The 17,896-nt window shown below is 51.0% G+C and overlaps 1 protein-coding gene across 3 annotated transcripts; it reads left to right on the top strand.

Annotated features, from left to right (window-relative positions):
* Positions 1-25: 25 nt before the first annotated feature.
* On the top strand, positions 26-17,696 carry USF2 (upstream transcription factor 2, c-fos interacting). 3 transcript variants are annotated; one of them, XM_040420914.1, is made up of 10 exons: positions 26-509; positions 8,485-8,531; positions 9,844-9,959; positions 10,131-10,250; positions 11,695-11,848; positions 12,138-12,225; positions 13,428-13,486; positions 13,997-14,091; positions 14,826-14,972; positions 15,719-17,696. In XM_040420914.1, the coding sequence occupies exons 1-10, from the start codon at positions 466-468 to the stop codon at positions 15,806-15,808; spliced, it is 960 nt and encodes a 319-aa protein (XP_040276848.1). In that variant the 5' UTR covers positions 26-465; the 3' UTR covers positions 15,809-17,696. The 3 variants fall into 3 exon arrangements, with proteins under 3 accessions (XP_040276848.1, XP_040276857.1, XP_040276839.1); XM_040420923.1 differs by having other exon boundaries at positions 27-509; positions 14,841-14,972; XM_040420905.1 differs by having other exon boundaries at positions 33-509; positions 13,997-14,106; positions 14,841-14,972.
* Positions 17,697-17,896: the final 200 nt, after the last annotated feature.

Genomic DNA, 17,896 nt, shown 5'->3' with positions numbered 1-17,896 from the left:
GTGTGTCGCCCCCGCCCGCCCCGATATTCCCCGCAGCGCTGAACTGTTACCAGAAGTGTGTGCTTTGCTTTGTGTTTGCCGGGCCCGCCCGCTCGTGGTTTAAGCTTGTTGTGTGTGGGGCCCGCCCGCTCGTCTTTCTGCCCTCCCGCTCTGGTGTGTGCGGCTGCAGCTGCTGACAGACCCGCCCGCTCCCGCCCGCCCGTCTGACGCTGCCGCAGCTCGGTGCCTGCTGCTGCTGCCCGGTGTGAGGTGCTTCGCGGCTTCTCCCCGCCTCCCTTCTCCTCACGTGTCCCGGCGGCGGTGCAGGAGAGGCAGGCAAGGGATCTTCTCACATGACCCGTGTGTTTGTCCCCGTGATCAGATCCGTCGGGCCTTCCTCCTCCTCCTCCTCCCCGGGCAGCCCCGGGCCCCGGCCCCGCACAGCCTGACCCGGGGGGGGCCCTCTCCCTGCCCGAGCCCCGACACATGGACATGCTGGATCAGAGCCTCGACTCCTCCGCCGCCGCCAGGTGAGAACTCGAGCCCCAGGCTGCGGCCTGCACCGCGGAGGCTGAGGGAGGCCTGGGCCTGAAACCTGCGGGCCCCGCGTATATAGGGCGAGCGGCCTCCGGGTGTCGGTGCGGGTGTCACCGCGGTGGTGTGTAATGTATAATGTACAATGTATCACTGGTGTATAATATATAATGTATAATACATCACCGGTGTATAATGTGTCACCGCGGTGTTCTGTAATGTATCACTGTGTAATGTATAATATATAATGTATCAGATATCACAGGTGTACAATATACAATGTATCACTGCAGTGTTCTAGAATGTATCACATATCACTGGTGTATAATGTATCGCTGTGTAATGTATAATATACAATGTATCACTGCAGTATTGTATCAGATATCACTGGTGTATAATGTATCACCGCGGTGTTCTATAATGTATCACTGGTGTATAATATACAGCCTGCCCCCGATGTGTGTTATATAATATATCCTATATATCACAGCTGCCCCGCAGATAGTGCCAGCCTCCGGGGTGATAATGGGATTATATAATAGATCACTGGTATATAACACACCGCCTGCCCCCAATGTGATGGTGTGTTATAGAATGGATACCACTGTTATATTGTAATATGTCCGTGGTGTGTTATTATAAGGTGAGGTGTTCATATATCGCCTGTGTATATCAGGGGCGTACTATAATATAAGCCGCTCTCACTGGTGTTATATACATAGACTGGGCGTATACCAGTGTGATATGTTTTTGGTCCGATCCACGTTTTTTGCGGGTTGGATGCGGACTGTGGAACATTCGTACAGCGCGCTGTGTACTGTCCGCGTCCGTTCTGTGGCCTCTTTAGAAATACAGACCACGTCCCATTGATGTCCGTATTGCAGACAAGGCTCAGACCCTTCTATAGACGGCCGGACGTTCCCACCAGCAGAACGCACGCGGCCGGTATCTATGTTCTGCCGTTTGTGGACCGCAAAAATGTCTACGGTCCAAGGGAATGAGCCTTAATATATAGCCTGGGCGGTGGGTACTCCGCATCCTCAGAGTATATACTGCTGACCCCTGTCATGGTACAGGCGGTGATAGCACTGTGTCCAGAGGGATGTGCGATATTACAGCTCATCACCACCGAGCGCCGCCACTTACCTGCTAATTTATATATAATCATTAACGTTATATCCTGCTCCGCGGGGGGAACGGCCATTCAAAGGAGGCTCTGGGACCCTGATAGGTGGGCCCCCCGGCCTGGATGCTGGGTGGGATGCGGCCCCCCCGGCCTGGATGCTGGGTGGGATGCGGCCCCCCCGGCCTGGATGCTGGGTGGGATGCGGCCCCCCCGGCCTGGATGCTGGGTGGGATGCGGCCCCCCCGGCCTGGATGCTGGGTGGGATGCGGCCCCCCCGGCCTGGATGCTGGGTGGGATGCGGCCCCCCCGGCCTGGATGCTGGGTGGGATGCGGCCCCCCCGGCCTGGATGCTGGGTGGGATGCGGCCCCCCCGGCCTGGATGCTGGGTGGGATGCGGCCCCCCCGGCCTGGATGCTGGGTGGGATGCGGCCCCCCCGGCCTGGATGCTGGGTGGGATGCGGCCCCCCCGGCCTGGATGCTGGGTGGGATGCGGCCCCCCCGGCCTGGATGCTGGGTGGGATGCGGCGCATGACCCCCCCCTATAAGCCACAGCGCTCTGCGTGGTCGTGTCCTCCACAGCCGATGTCACGTTGGCCTTATAGTGGTCGCGGCATAAAGACTGCTGAAACCCCCCATGCTGTGTCTTTCTGGAGACCGTGTGCCTTACTGACGGAGCTCCACGTCCCAACAGCGACTATTCCCTAATGGTAACATACCAGCATAAGCAATAATCAGTCAATCGTGCTTGCTGCTTTGGGATGGCTGGAACTTGTAGTTCCACCCCCACCCCCCCTTATGTTTCATCCAGCCCAGTCACAGAGCCGTGGACTCTACAGCCTGTGCACGTCAGAGGGTTTGTTTCAGTGTGGCGCTCTTTACACGCACGCACCATGACTTGTGCTGGCGGACTGATAAGCGGTGACGGCCGGGATTACAGCTCCTGTACGTACAAGCTGCTGAACGGCGCCATGAGGGACATGGCCATGACCGCTCAGACCTCCTGTGACAGGAAGAAGGGCTTGGGTGACAGCGGGGTTATTACTCCTAGGGGGCAGAGAGCCGTAAAGCTTTAGGGGACACTCGGGTAATGAGCACCAGTAACTGCAGGTCCTCGGGTCCCCCTTACGCTGTGTCTTTCTGTTTCTTGGAAAGCTGGGTGACTAAGGGCAGGTGACTGGCAGTGATTTTGAGTCTTTGCCTTTCTGGTTTCATCTGTTTCTGGCAAAGCTGGGTGCCGACCAACGGTCTCGATTTATGCCGCAGTTTGGGTTGTGAACGTGTTGACATGAAGAACCCTGGACATGTGCGGAGGAGTCATGTGACCGGATCACATGTTCGCCTGCGGTGACATCACTGCAAGCTGTCTGGCACTGAGCCGCATCATAAGTCACTTAACCCTCTCATAGACAGGAAGCATGCAACATTAAATTATGCCGCCGGTCACGTGACGTCGCCGCTGCTGGACGGTCGGAAAGGTTGATCCCGTACTCGCCGATGTAGCCGTCGTATGGCGTCTTGTAATAGCGTGACCGATCCGGGTGAGACTGCGTATTCTGCCACCATGCAGTGCTGGACTACGACGCGGGCGCCTGCAGCCACGTGCATGAGGCCTTAGTCCCCGTCCAATACACGTTTTTTTGCAGATCGCACGTGGACCCTTTCATTTTTGTGGGTCTGCAAAATAAATGCTCTCGGCACATGGATGTCAGACACGTGGCCGCCCTGCCGATTATAGAACGTGGGTACGGCGTAAGTGGTCACCCCCGCCGCCAGGCGTAGCTCGGCCGCCTCAGTCCTTTCCCTTTAATGGGATTATCCCATGGGAATGACTTATGGCCTATCCACAGGATACACATGTGGTCACCGGACGGGGGTCTGAGTGAAGCAGTGGTAATGCCGTGTGTCCCTTTCGGTGCAATGTCTGGCAGGGGCACACAGCATTATAATGCCATGAGGTCCTGTCACAGTTCAGGCCGGGAAATAACTCTGCCGCCCAAGGCGTGGACAGGCTCGTCTGAACCTAACCTAAGGGCGCTGGCGTTACCTGATGGACCTGGGCCGTGATGGGTCCACATCCAGTATGTAAAGGGTTTGTCCTGGGGCAGTACCTGACAGGTCCAGCGGTGACATCACATGGACAACGAGACCACTGCAGCCAATCACTGATCTCTTCAGTTCACCGCTGAGGCCATTGATTGTCACCGCTGCAGCCAGGTACGTGGTGGCAGAAGAACCAGAGCCGCGGCGCTGCAGCTGTTGGGTCAGTACTGCTCATACAAGCTGTTCCCCAGCGCAGTCCGGTTTCCCACTTAACCCTTTAATCCTCCAGCTTACAGAGAGGGGTCTGTGATGAGATCTGCTCATGTAGCATACATCCGCCACCATGTCGGGGGGTCGGCCTGGGTGAGGGCCCCTGATACGGTGGGGCCTGTAGCTCCACTTCTGCAATGTCCTGGCCGAGGTGTAAATTCTGGAAATCCTTGCTGCTTTCACTTTGTGGCACGGAGCGGAGTGACGCACATTAACCCTTAAGTGCCGGGAGAACGTGAAGTGACTCATGTGGCGGAGGGATTGGGATAATGTTGGGGAATTGCCATTTATGTTTTTTCTTTACCATCCAATGGCTTTGTCCCCCCACCCCCCCCCCCCCCCCACGGACTTCATTGGGATTTCTGGCTTAGGACGGGTTCTAGCTGCTTATATTACCCAGTGGTTTAGCAGAGCTTACTGGGCACAGCTACATTGATGTAGTGCGCTGCTCCACCCTGGAACCAACCTCTTAGTCTCGCACTTCATGCCGCGCAGTTCAGACTTCAAGGATATCTGCTGCACTAATTCTCACCGGCCGTGAAAGCGTTAATCTACTCCAACAATCCGATTAAAATGCAAGGAGGGCGCCGCTCGTTAATAAGAAGCCGTCAGCAGTGGAAGCCGAGAAGTGAGATGACTTCAAAGGCTCCTTGGGAATGTCGTCACCTGCACTTCTCGCTGTGACGTCCTCCGGTCACCCGGCCGAGTGCCATGTCTGCACAGTGCTGAGGGGGTACAGCTGGTGACGGTGCCATGTCTGCACAGCGCTGAGGGGGTACAGCTGGTGACGGTGCCATGTCTGCACAGCGCTGAGGGGGTACAGCTGGTGACTGTGCCATGTCTGCACAGCGCTGAGGGGGGTACAGCTGGTGACGGTGCCATGTCTGCACAGCGCTGAGGGGGTACAGCTGGTGACGGTGCCATGTCTGCACAGTGCTGAGACGGTACAGCTGGTGACGGTGCCATGTTTGCACAGCGCTGAGGGGTTACAGCTGGTGATGGTGCCATGTCTGCACAGCGCTGAGGGGGGTACAGCTGGTGATGGTGCCATGTCTGCACAGCGCTGAGGGGTTACAGCTGGTGATGGTGCCATGTCTGCACAGCGCTGAGGGGTTACAGCTGGTGATGGTGCCATGTCTGCACAGCGCTGAGGGGGTACAGCTGGTGACGGTGCCAGTCTGCAGACTACAGGCTGTCACTCCAGCACAACGTATAACTGGATGCTGCTGAGAAATGGCCCTTATAGTCACCCTCCCTGGGAGTAGTCGCTGGTAGTTCAGGGGCGGCCCTGCATGTTTTGGGATGGCAGTCAGATGGTATACCACGCGTGGATGCCATTGACGTCGTCCTGCACACAATGGGCCAGTGCCATCAGGAATTTCCCTACTGCCCCGTGAGGGAATTGCTTGGCAATTGCAGAAAGCAGCGTGGCGTCATGGCCGCTCTCCGGAGCACTGGGCACCGCACTGTAATACAGGACCCGCAGGAGCCATGCGGGCGCAGCTTCTGCTGCTAAGCTGATTATAACAGTTATGTCACACGTGTCACGGGTTCTGTAACGTGTGAGGAGGGAGCCGTACACACGCAGGATCGGCTAATGTGAGGGAGATGAGGATCGGGCAGTTGGATTTGAACACGTCCGATCCTTTTCTTCTTCGGAGATTAGCCCCTCCAGAGGGGCCCGACCATTTTGAGAACACGCATCCTCGGCTGAGCTTGCATGTGAATGGAGGGATTCCCTATAACCCTCATCAGATACGGTCTCGTTATTCACTCTTTGTACGGTGGAAGCTTCTGCAGCTTTCTGATCAATTCCTTCTCATTTTAATATCTCTGCTTACAGTCATTGAATGAGTTGAATGAGAACATTCTTTATACAGAGGCTGAAAGTCTTGCCACCTCCTACTCGCACAGCTGGTGAGCTCGTTACAGTGGGTCAGTCTAGGCCAGGGATCAGCAGCCTCCGGCGCGTCAGCTGTTCAGAAACTACAACTCCCAGAATGCTTCACTCGCTACTGTGGGAGTTAGACGAACAGCCGATTGTGTTTGCATGCTGGGAGTTGTAGTTTCACAGCAGCTGGAGTGCCGAAGATTGCTGATCGCTGGTCTAGGCAATCCTCTGTGAGCGAGCTGCTGTTTTGTCGCAGTGTGTCAGCCTGTTTATAGCTGGATCCAGTCTAGACAATGCACTGTGGAAATCTCTAAATGTACCAGTCTGAACGTTTACCTGTCAGGGAATGCAATTGTAGCAAACCCTCAGCTAAGAGCAGAACTGGCTGCCCTACATGTCTCCTGCCTCTGACTGTAAACTGTTCTCATTCACTGACTGCAAGAAAAGATCTTACAATTGGAGAGGAGTCAAGCCAGCAAGTCTTGGGTATTTGCAGGACCTTTTGCTGTACAGCATAAAAACTTTTTTCTACAGAAAACCCCTGTCTGCTGCGGGGCGTATGGCGGTATTATTCTACGGCTAGGTTGGCAGAGAGATGTGCGGCGTCTCCCCGGAGCTGAGTCATGAGACGTTTCACAACAAGATAGAGCGAAGACGTCTCTGAGCAACGCCCTCCGCACAGTAAGATGGGGCAGGAGCCGGGGGCAATGTGCAAGTCACAAGGCTAGCCCCTCAGAACCTACCCGGCAGCCAGCGCCCAGTACGTGCCCCCATTAAAGGCGCCCTCCGCCACTGCACACATGGCCCCGTGATCAGCACCGAGGGAGGCTTCATATACAGTTTTGGTTTTTTAGTTGCAGCAGTTTTTTTCAATGCAGATCTTCGAACCAAAGCCAGAAGTGGATCTTGCAAATATGAGAAGTCCAAATCCTTCCTGTATACGGTGGTTCTGGGCGACCATAGTGTGATGAAGCCATGTAACTCTGGAAATCTATTACAGGGGCTATCCTGTAACTAATATTGATGACCTATCCACCAGGTCATCGATCTCAGATCGGCGGGGGTCTGGCTTCTTCCTAGGCCACGGGACATCACCATACATCCCTCCCAGTTGCAGCCGAAGGCCTTCAGCACACCACCGTATGTATTTTTCGGTCCGCAAAAAAAATATTCGAAAAAATACGGATGACGTCCATGTGCATTCTGTATTTTGCGGAACGGAACAGCCGGCCCCTAACAGAACAGTCCTATCCTTATCCGTACTGCGGACAATAATAGGACATGTTCTATTTTTCTGCGGAACAGAAATACGGAAACGGAATGCACACGGAGTACCTTCCCTTTTTTTTTTTTTTTTTTTACCCATTGAAATAAATGGTTCCGTATACGGTCCGCAAAAAAAAAAAAAAAATGTCTGGACACGGAATGAAAATACATTTGTGTGCAAGAGGCCTAAGCCCTATTAAAGTGAATGAGACTGAGCTGCAATACCAAGCTCTGCCACTATACTAGGTATGGCGCTGTGCTTACCGGTGATCGTGGCGGCTCCCCCGCCGATGACCCGTCCCGAGGATGGGTCATCATTATCCATTCCTGGATCCCAGATTAAGAAAAAAAAATGAAGATTTTAAGGGGTTGTGCAAGAATGGGGTTTAGCGAACCTCACCCAACTGGAGGGCACTGGCTCTGCACACTTGAGGGGGTCCGCGATCCACAATGTTCAGTCTGCAGCGCAAAAAGAAAATATAGAACATATTCTATTTTTTATTTTTTTTAGGGTGCGGAGGCACAGACCGAAATCCCATGGAAGCGGGCGCAAGACGGGCGTGAGCCTTAAAGGAAAGATGACCTGGTTCCCCGACGCTACATTGATGTCAATATCTGGTTTGAGATCACCGCAGCCAATCGCTGCAATCACTGGATAAAAGGTCACATGACGCAAGGGGATCCGGTCTCCAGTGATTGGCTGCGGTGATGTCAAACTGGATGTGGAGGAGGAGCCTCACCGGCCGGGAGGAGCTGAGTCGGGGAAGCCGGTTGATCTTTCCTTTACGGGTCCGGCTCTGTGGGGGGGGGTTTACATTAGATGCTGTATCCACAGGTCATTGTATCTGTACTGCCCCGTCCTTTCAGATCCAAGTCTGACTTTGCCTTAAGTTGTTTGGTGTTTTTTTAAATTATTTTTTTTAATGTATTTTGACCAAAAAAAAACTATCCACACAAAAGCCCTACTGCGGTGCTGACCTCCCGCTCACTGAGCAGTTTGCTTATTGGGCTTTTCTTCGTGTTTTCCATGCGGGGACCGGACCACAGACGCATTGATGATGCCGAGCGTAGTTTATTTTTGATTTATTTTTAACCCTTTGTGGCCCATTTGCATTGCAGAGGGTGTCAAGTCGTGTGTGGCTTTCATTGTGCGTGGACGAGGTTTGTGTATCTGCCGCTCTTCTGCCCTCCATTCCATTGTGGAAATCCGCTCCATCTGCGCCGCGTGTGGCCGTAGTGTAAGGGCGGGGCCTTGTTTTGGCAGCGACCAAACGTCGGCGAGGCGGTTACATGTGAACTCGGCCCTACAGATGTTACAGCCACAGAATTGTCGTCTTCATCGCTTTCCGCTTTCTTACTCTTTTTCTCTTTTTTGCAGCCACAACAAAGGACAGGAAGCGGATGAAGTGGTCGAGCTTCATGACGGTGAGTCGTTGTTAGTGCCCGCTGGTAGTTACCCCCCCGGGGTACAGAAGCTGTGCCCACGTGGTCACTCTGGGGTAGGCCCGACCTCCAGCGCTATCAGAAAGCAGTCTGCTCCCAGACCATCGACCAGTGCAGATTGCATTGGGGGGCGCCACGTGTCGTCTCACCGCCAGCAGGGCGATCGTTGGGGCTGACCGGACTGATATATAACCGTTATTTTGCCCAATGTCGGATGTATTTTCTGAGGATTCTGCCATTCAAAAAATCCATAGAAATGAAACATTGACTTGTATTTCTGCAGCTCGTCCTGCAACATAGCGAGGCCCTAACGTGGAAACTAGACCACCAAGAAGAGAGCAGGGGGCCCCTAGCATTGGGTCGGGCGTGCTCGCTCTATTAAGATGGGGTGGTGTCGCCACGGATCTCCGGACCGGCAGGAGTCCTGATGGTCAAACCCACACCAAGCAGATGGACGTTTAATAATGGCTGGAATTGGCTCGGACCTTAGAGGGGGAGTCCAGTGGGGGTCCTACTGCTGGGACCCCCACCCATCACAGAACTCCTATAGAAATGGAGACCGATCACTTCAGGGGGTACAGGGCCCCTGTTCTTGTGATCGTGGGACCCCCACCCATCACAGAACTCCTATAGAAATGGAGACGATCACTTCAGGGGGTACAGGGCCCCTGTTCTTGTGATCGTGGGACCCCCACCGATCTTAAAGGGGATATTCCAACCAGAATACCCGTTAAAGGGGTTGTCCAGTAGTTTGTAAGTAATTGTTTTGTGTTTGGATATCTTTAGTAGGCTGAAAACCCTTCTTGCACTGATCCTGCTCACACAGCTGAGGATTTGTTACAGCGTGCCTGTGTAGGTAGTGCTGTAAAGATCCATCCAGAGATCGCAGCAAATCCGCACAAAAAGTGTGACGCAGTGTGTGTCATCAATAAGTGATGAGTGGGGGTCCGACACCCGCCCCCAGCTGTTTGAAGTGGCCGGTGATGTCACTTTCATCAGTCACATGGTCCACGTGCAGCTGTCCCGTTCAAGTGATGGGTCTGGGCTGCAATACCCAGCACAGCCACTATACGATGTGCGGCACTGCGAGGGCCTGGTCGTGGTGGGGCGGTGAGTCGGACCTCCACCAGTCAGATATTGATGGCCTGTCCTGAGGATATCAATATAGAAGTTCTGGAAATCCCCTCTAAATATCAAGGAACGTTAAGAAGTGGAGCGCTGTGTGAGCTGGACCGTGTCCTCCAGCCCTTTGCTGTGTGCAGAGACCTCATCAGTTTTCCTCTTCTCTTACCAGGAGATGAGACGAGCACCGACGAGCATACCGCGGTGGCCATTGCTGCCGTCCAGCAAGCAGCCTTTTCAGAGCACAACATTCAGTACCAGTTCCGCACAGAGAACAATGGAGGACAGGTACGTCGCCTGCTTCCCCGGAGTCCTATTGGGAACCCTTGTCACTTCAGGTAGACGGCGCCGTCTGAGTGATGGGTGACGCACGCTGCGCAGCCCTCCCTGAGGTGGTGTCAGAGGTAAATCCTGACCCTTCAAGTCTCCTCATACATCATGTTTTCTGTGTGTTTTCAGGTGACGTACAGGGTTGTCCAGGTGACAGACGGTCAGCTGGACGGACAGGGGGACGGAACCGGAGCAGTGAGCGTTGTGTCGACGGCGGCCTTTGCTGGCGCCCAACAAGCTGTGGCGCAGGTGAGAGATGGCAGCGTAAAGGTGATCTGTCTGGAATTTAACAAGAGTAAAAAGAACTCCTCCAGCAGAATAGTGAGTGCAGCTCTGGAGTATAATACAGGATGTAACTCAGGATCAGTACAGGATAAGTAATGTATGTACACAGTGACTGCACCAGCAGAATAGAGAGTGCAGCTCTGGAGTATAATACAGGATGTAACTCAGGATGAGTACAGGATAAGTAATGTATGTACACAGTGACTGCACCAGCAGAATAGTGAGTGCAGCTCTGTAGTATAATACAGGATGTAACTCAGGATCAGTACAGGATAAGTAATGTAATGTATGTATGTACACAGTGACTGCACCAGCAGAATAGTGAGTGCAGCTCTGTAGTATAATACAGGATGTAACTCAGGATCAGTACAGGATAAGTAATGTATGTACACAGTGACTGCACCAGCAGAATAGTGACGGCAGCTCTGGAGTATAATACAGGATGTAACTCAGGATCAGTACAGGATAAGTAATGTATGTACACAGTGACTGCACCAGCAGAATAGTGAGTGCAGCTCTGGAGTATAATACAGGATGTAACTCAGGATCAGTACAGGATAAGTAATGTATGTACACAGTGACTCCACCAGCAGAATAGTGAGTGCAGCTCTGGAGTATAGTACAGGATGTAACTCAGGATCAGTACAGGATAAGTAATGTAATGTATTTACACAGTGACTGCACCAGCAGAATAGTGAGTGCAGCTCTGGAGTATAATACAGGATGTAACTCAGGATGAGTACAGGATAAGTAATGTATGTACACAGTGACTGCACCAGCAGAATAGTGAGTGCCGCTCTGGAGTATAATACAGGATGTAACTCAGGATCAGTACAGGATAAGTAATGTATGTACACAGTGACTGCACCAGCAGAATAGAGAGTGCAGCTCTGGAGTATAATACAGGATGTAACTCAGGATCAGTACAGGATAAGTAATGTATGTGCACAGTGACTTCACCAGCAGAATAGTGAGTGCAGCTCTGGAGTATAATACAGGATGTCTCACATTGCACATTTGGAAACAGACGGAATATGGCTGCAAAGAGGAAGTGGAAACAGTCCGCTGGTCATGTTCGGCTCTTTTAGGATGTAAACAGCCGGGGTTTCTGCTGGTGCTGTGCAGCGGAAGCTTTTACATGAAGAAATGTTTCTCTGACACTTGAAAGTGAAGTAATGTCACTAGAGGATGCAGATCGGAGGTTACATATGAGGGGGGCACCCGGTATTCCCTAGCTTCTGACAGATGCCTCCGGCCATGTCTGCCACTGTAAACCCTTGGCACGTCTTGGTATTTTTAGGTTCAGGCTTCATGGATTGGCCTGTCCTCTGTGATAGCGGGGCAGCTCAGCACATGGCGGCGTTACTTGCTATATCTTGCAGTTTTCTGACTGGTTGTTTCGTTGCAGGCCGTCATCCAGAACCCCTTCAGTAATGGTGGAAGCCCTTCTACGGATGCGGTCAGTGGTGAGGCTCGCTTTGCCTACTTCCCCGCTTCAACTGTGGGCGAAACAACAGCTGTGTCCGTTCAGACCACTGACCCCGGGCTGGCTCAAGCAGGAGGTAAGTGCTGCCCATCAAGTCATCACTGCATGTATGCGGAGAGTACTCTATGGTACTCTTCCCACGTCTGCCGGGGTCATGTGATACGTACACGTGGGGATCTTCAAGCCCTTCACCGTGTGAGCATCACATGACCTGAACACACAGGTTCCTGTTCAGTGGCAACCAGCACAGATCCTGAAAACGGGCAGGATTTGAATTTGTATTACATAAGGGTAAAGCTCCTGCGGCGTGTCATGGGACTTGTCATAATTTTTTTAACCGTTGTGTATTCCTTTCCTGTCCACAGGGCAGTTCTATGTCATGATGACCCCTCAAGATGTGCTTCCAGCCGGGACGCAGAGGTCGATTGCTCCGCGCACTCACCCCTACTCTCCGTACGTATCTGCGCTGTGCTTGTTTTGTTTGTAGCCATTATTCAGTTTTAGGTTCTGTTCATATTGGTGTTGGCGGCTGCGTTGCAGATTTTGCCACATTTATTTCCACGCAGAACCCAGCGGGGGGCCCCCGCCATTATAAGTCACTGTGGTCCTTGGCTACTTGTCGTGTGACAGACCAGACTTTGCAATGTGATTTCAGTTATAAATTGAAACCCACAACACAGATGTGAACAGAGTCTTACTAAATACCTGCATACCCCATGAATTCACAGTTCCTCAGTTACTCTTCCTTGAAAATCGAAGGGTATGGGACACCTTTGTGAGCATTTTTCTTTATTATTGCATTGTACTCATTTTGAGCTAATTATTTTTTATTTTTTTTATCTTTATTCAAATGCTGAGCCCCTTTCTCTGTACAGCCTTGAGATTCTCTAGTGCCAGCCTCTGTGTCTACACTGAGCTGACGCTTGTCTCTGATCTCCTGAGAGCTCCTAAACACTCCTTATACTTCATTTCCTATCTTGCTGATAAGGATGTGGCCCTTAGACCGTTAGAAGATCGGAGATGAGGGCTCTACATGAGGCAAAGACTGAGACCTTGAGGCTGAACATTTTTTATAAAAGCTAATAAGAAAAATGATTTTTAGCCCAAAATAAGTAAAATGTCATCATAAAAAATTGCCTCTAAAGGTCTTCATAGGGGGTCATTTGTTATCCAGAAATACGCCTGTATTAGGTGTATTTCCGGTGCAGATTGCAGCGTTATTTTCTGCGCCCATTTTTAGGAGTAAAAAATGGTCTAAATGTAAGACAGCTGGCGCTGGATATGCAGAAGTCGTGTATGGCGGGCGCCTATGACGGATCCACCGCCAGATATAGGGGTTATTAAGACCGGTGTCTAAACGCCGACCCTCATAGTCTTTAAGAATAAAATGCCAACAGGGTGTTACTCCCGGGGTAGGGGGTGTCCCTGCAGTAGCAGCACTGATGGGGGTGAAAGGATACCTTCTTAGGTGGTAATTTCTAGGAGTACTAACAGAGGGGACGGCACAACAAGCGTTATAATAAAAAATAAAAAAAACGCTCCATAATTTACTAAAATAGACAGTCCAGGAAAGATGACGGGTCCACTTTAACCCTATGTATGAAAGTCCATGAGCCTCTTTAGTTTTTCATTGGAGCTTGTGCTTCTCTTTCTAGCAAAATGGATGGAAACAGAACCCCGCGGGATGAGCGGCGTCGGGCACAACACAATGAAGGTAAGGGGACGTCTCTGCGGATTCGCTGTTACCGTTAGTCATTATATTTGCACGTTGGGGCTGGGCGATACGGCCAACTAAAAATCTCAATTATTTTCTATTTGAGGACAATTATCTTCTCAATTATTGTTTTTTTTCTTTCTTTACCAAACTATACACTAACCTTTATGAGGGTGCGGCCACCCACTTAACACATGAGTTCCCGGAGACCCCCCCCCCCCCCTTCTTTTTGTCCCCCTGCAGGATGCACTCTCCAAAGTCTAGCGCCACCTACAGAGAAGGAGATCAATGACATCTGTACTTCACAGTCCCATGTGACCGGTGTTCATTCAGCAGCCAATGAAAACCGTGAAAAAGCTAATTGATGCGACTAGATTTAATAAAATAACAGCGCTGCGCTCTAAGTCAGAAATGGTCAAATTCCTCTGATTAACCGCCCTGCCCTATCGCACGTCTGATTTTCTTTTTCTCTTTTTCTCTCTTTTTTTTTCTCTCCTCTTCTTCCTGCAGTGGAGAGGAGAAGAAGAGACAAGATTAACAATTGGATCGTCCAGCTGTCAAAAATCATTCCAGACTGTAATACGGATAGCAGCAAGACCGGAGCAGTAAGGCTGAGCATGGTCCTGTTCTTACTTAGTCATCTACACACAATATGAAAATGCATGTGTTACACCCGCAGGGGCTCAGGGGGGGGGGGGCTGAGATATGAGGAGCGGTCTGGGGGTCCTTCTAGTGTAGAGCTGTTTGTGATATGGGGAACACGTCAAAAACAAACACAATGCAAACACAAAAACCTAAATATATAACCAAAATAATAATGCCATACTCGCTGTAGAATATATATATATATATATATATATATATATATATATATATATATATTAGAGCTAATGCTACGCGCATTATATAAATGTGAGATTCTTGACAAGTACATTTTGTACAAGATTATTTGTGCCCATCCACCACTGCAAGGTGATCTTTTAGACAGGAACCTATGGTAAATGCTACCTCTTCTGGTGCTATATGGCTTCCAATAAATTTCTCGTATGCTGAGCCCCCTTTGTATTTAACCGCTCCTCTAAACACGGATGCACAACCTGCGGCCCTCCAGCTGTTGCAAAACTACAACTCCCAGCATGCCTGGACAGCCTACAGCTATTAGGGCATACTGGTAGTTGCAGTTTTGCTACAGCTGGAGGGCCGCAGGTTGGGCATCCCTTCTCTAATATAAGACGCACATTCAGAAAGCAGCAAAGAGACGGAAGACACATGTTGTGATATCAATGGCTAAATGTGAGAATCTGGTTTTGCTGCTGGGTTTTAAGAAATCCCCCTTTTGGTTTCCGATATACAGCAGAGCAAAGGCGGAATCCTGTCCAAGGCCTGCGACTACATCCGCGAGCTGCGCCAGACCAATCAGCGCATGCAGGAGACCTTCAAGGAAGCCGAGCGGCTGCAGCTGGACAACGACATGCTGCGTCAGCAGGTCTGTGCAATATCGGTTGTCGCCATATTAACGTGGGGGGGGGGGGCATTCACATTTGATCATCGGCAGAGCCCTCCATTTTCAGCAGTTCCAGCATATGGGGGTCTCCCGACTCTGCTCTGACAGATGATGCTGGAGGAAAGGACTGGTCTAGTAGAATTTCAGCGCCTCGTGCTGTTAGCTGGAGATTTCTGTCTAGCAGCGACCATCCCCCTCCCATTAACACCACAAGCTTATTAGCAAACTGCCGATAATTTGTTCGTAAACTTCTAGCGGGAATAATAGAGGGAATGGCAGTATATAGTCGCAAGAATAGATGCTCCAGAATAGTTATTTCATGGGGAATGTAAGTAGTTGCTGAAACAGACGTATCGGTAGAGGGGGAAGAAAATCCCAGTGTGTCCTGAAAAACGTTGCAAAAATATTTTACTACCTTAGCAATTAAAGGGGTTGTCCCGGGTTTTGATATTTTAAAGGATCCTCCCCCACCGGTCAGCTGTCTGAAGAGACCACTGAACTCTGGTGAGCGGTGCGGCCTCCTCACAGCTTATCAAGCACAGCGCCCTACATTGTCCAGTGGCTGGACTTGGTATTGCAGCTCAGGTCTATTCAGCTGCACCCAGGCCACGTGGCCTCACCGGTGTAGGAAGATGCTGCGATGGCCTATCCTAGATGATGAAGTTGAGCCTTGCTGACTTTGCGTGGCTGATGCCTTGTGACCTTGTCGCCTCCTGTTCCTTTACCAGATTGAAGAGCAGAAGAACGAGAACACCCTCCTGCGGGCGCAGCTGCAGCAGCATGGCATCGAGATCGTGGAAGAGGCTCCGAGGCAGTAGATCCAGTACCACGCTGGTCAAAAAGATGCCACGGAAAAAGAAAAGAAAAAAAATGAACTTGTATATCAGCACCCCCCTCCTCCTCCTCCTTCGTTTTACCCCTTATGCCCTGCTCACCTACCGCCCATCCCCCGCATCTGCCCGGCCTCCCACTACCTTTCCAGTGACCGTGTCAAACATCTTTCTCCATCCCGGTGAAGAACATTGTCTCACAGCACGGGGGAAGGGAGGTGGTCCGGATCTTCCTTGCAGACAGGAGAACCCTCCCCCCCCTTCAACCAGGAACATGCCGACCTTGGAAAACTTCTCTCTCCGGCCTCTTCACTGCCAGAGACTTGCATGGGGTTGACGGGAGGGCTGCCCGCGCGGCAGAGGGTATAATACGTTTGCATTGCCCTCGTTTTTTTTTATTTTTATGATAAATATATAAATATGAACCTTAGACTTTTAGCAATGACGTTAGAAGAAATGACCCCCTCGTTCCTCCCCCCTCCCCCCAACCACCATTAAATATATTATTATTATTTTTTTTTTTATTATTACGCACCTGTGGTAATCCCCTGCAGTGTGTGAGTATGCAGAGCATCACCCCAGATACTACGGCTTCCAGGAGAATGGCGCCTCGTGCCCAGGGTACAGTCCGCCCATTCTTTGTCTATGATGTTACAAGATTTGCTTCATAATACACTTTGCTGTTTTTACTTTCTTTACGCCCTTCATGAACTGAGCGCTGCAGCAAGAAGGGGGCGGCCACTAGATGGCGACGGGGAGCTATGTAACAAGCAGGTCTTGCCGGTACGGTAAAGCATGATGATGGGGGGGCTGTGTTACATTTTGTCTCGTACTCCAGTCACATCCAAAGCTGCCTTCGAAATCGGCTCTGTGCTGACACAACCTGCCCATGCATGTCCCTTAGGATAAGAGGCCCTTCGTGATATATGGGGGGTGATGTGGGCAATCGAACAGCTGCGGAAGACCATGGGGAACACTTATAAGGGTTGTCCATGGTTTAAAGGTGTTGTCCAGTCTTGGAAAAACATAGCTGCTATCTTCCACAAACAGCACCACACCTGACCACAGGTTGTGTGTGGTATTGCGGCTCAGCCTGAGCTGTAATACCAGCCACAACCCTTGTACATTGTTTTTTTTTTAAAAGCAGCCACAGTTTTTTTTTCTAATCCTAGACGACCCCTTTAAGTGATGGCCTATAGGCAGCTGGTCTGTGTAGCTTTGTCTACAGAAGTTGGCGCCGAAGCTACATGCCACCAGCTACTACAGCCCTGCTATAATGATGGAGGGGGCGAGGTGCCATCACTTGTACCCCTTTAACAGTTCATTGATGGAGATGTTTAAAGGGGTACTCCCATTGTATAAAGTGATGGTATGTAACTCCTGTATGAAGGTGTAGCCGTTGTAGTTTAGTGCCGGGACTTGCAGTACATCCCCATTCACTAGAAAGGGGCCATGCTGCACTTTGGGAGGCTAGGATCGACCAGCAAGGAGGTCCAGGGCTAAACGGACGATGCTGCGCCTTTGTCCCAGAGATCGGTCCACCATGATCCTAAAGTAACTTCTATACCGGATCCTACATCCCCCCCCCCCCTCAGTGCGGCCCAGGGGATTGGGCAGGGGCTGCCGTGAGCTCTGGATGTGGGCGCAGTGCGGCCTGTCACTTCCACTTACTCTGAAGCAATAGATGACGTGTGCGCTGACACTATGCACTTTACCTCTTCGTGGCCAGCATGATTCGTGGCGTCTCGTCCGCCCCTAGGTTCACGGAGAGATCTGCTTGCTGCATCGCTCCCGGCGTCTGGACCTGTTCACATTCACCACCTTTGTTTTATCGTTTAGTCATGTGACCCTCGACGCTCAGATAACGCCATGTCTTAAAAAAAAAAAATATATAAGAATCCTTCTGTTATTGTTACTTTTACCTTTTTTGCTGTTTTATTTTTTAAACTCTTAATGTTTTTGACTTCCTTAAAATGAACTCGGCTCTAAAATATTAATAAAAGAAATCATCCGTAAACGTAAAATCCTCAAGTAGTCCTCCGCTGTTTATCTGTTTCTGGGAAAGCGGGGTGGAAA

Source organism: Bufo bufo, chromosome 1 (assembly GCF_905171765.1).
Source record: "Bufo bufo chromosome 1, aBufBuf1.1, whole genome shotgun sequence".
In the NCBI taxonomy this organism is placed as follows: Eukaryota; Metazoa; Chordata; class Amphibia; order Anura; family Bufonidae; genus Bufo; species Bufo bufo.
The sequence above is the reverse complement of the archived record's forward strand: the minus strand, read 5'-3'. Positions and strand labels throughout refer to the sequence as shown.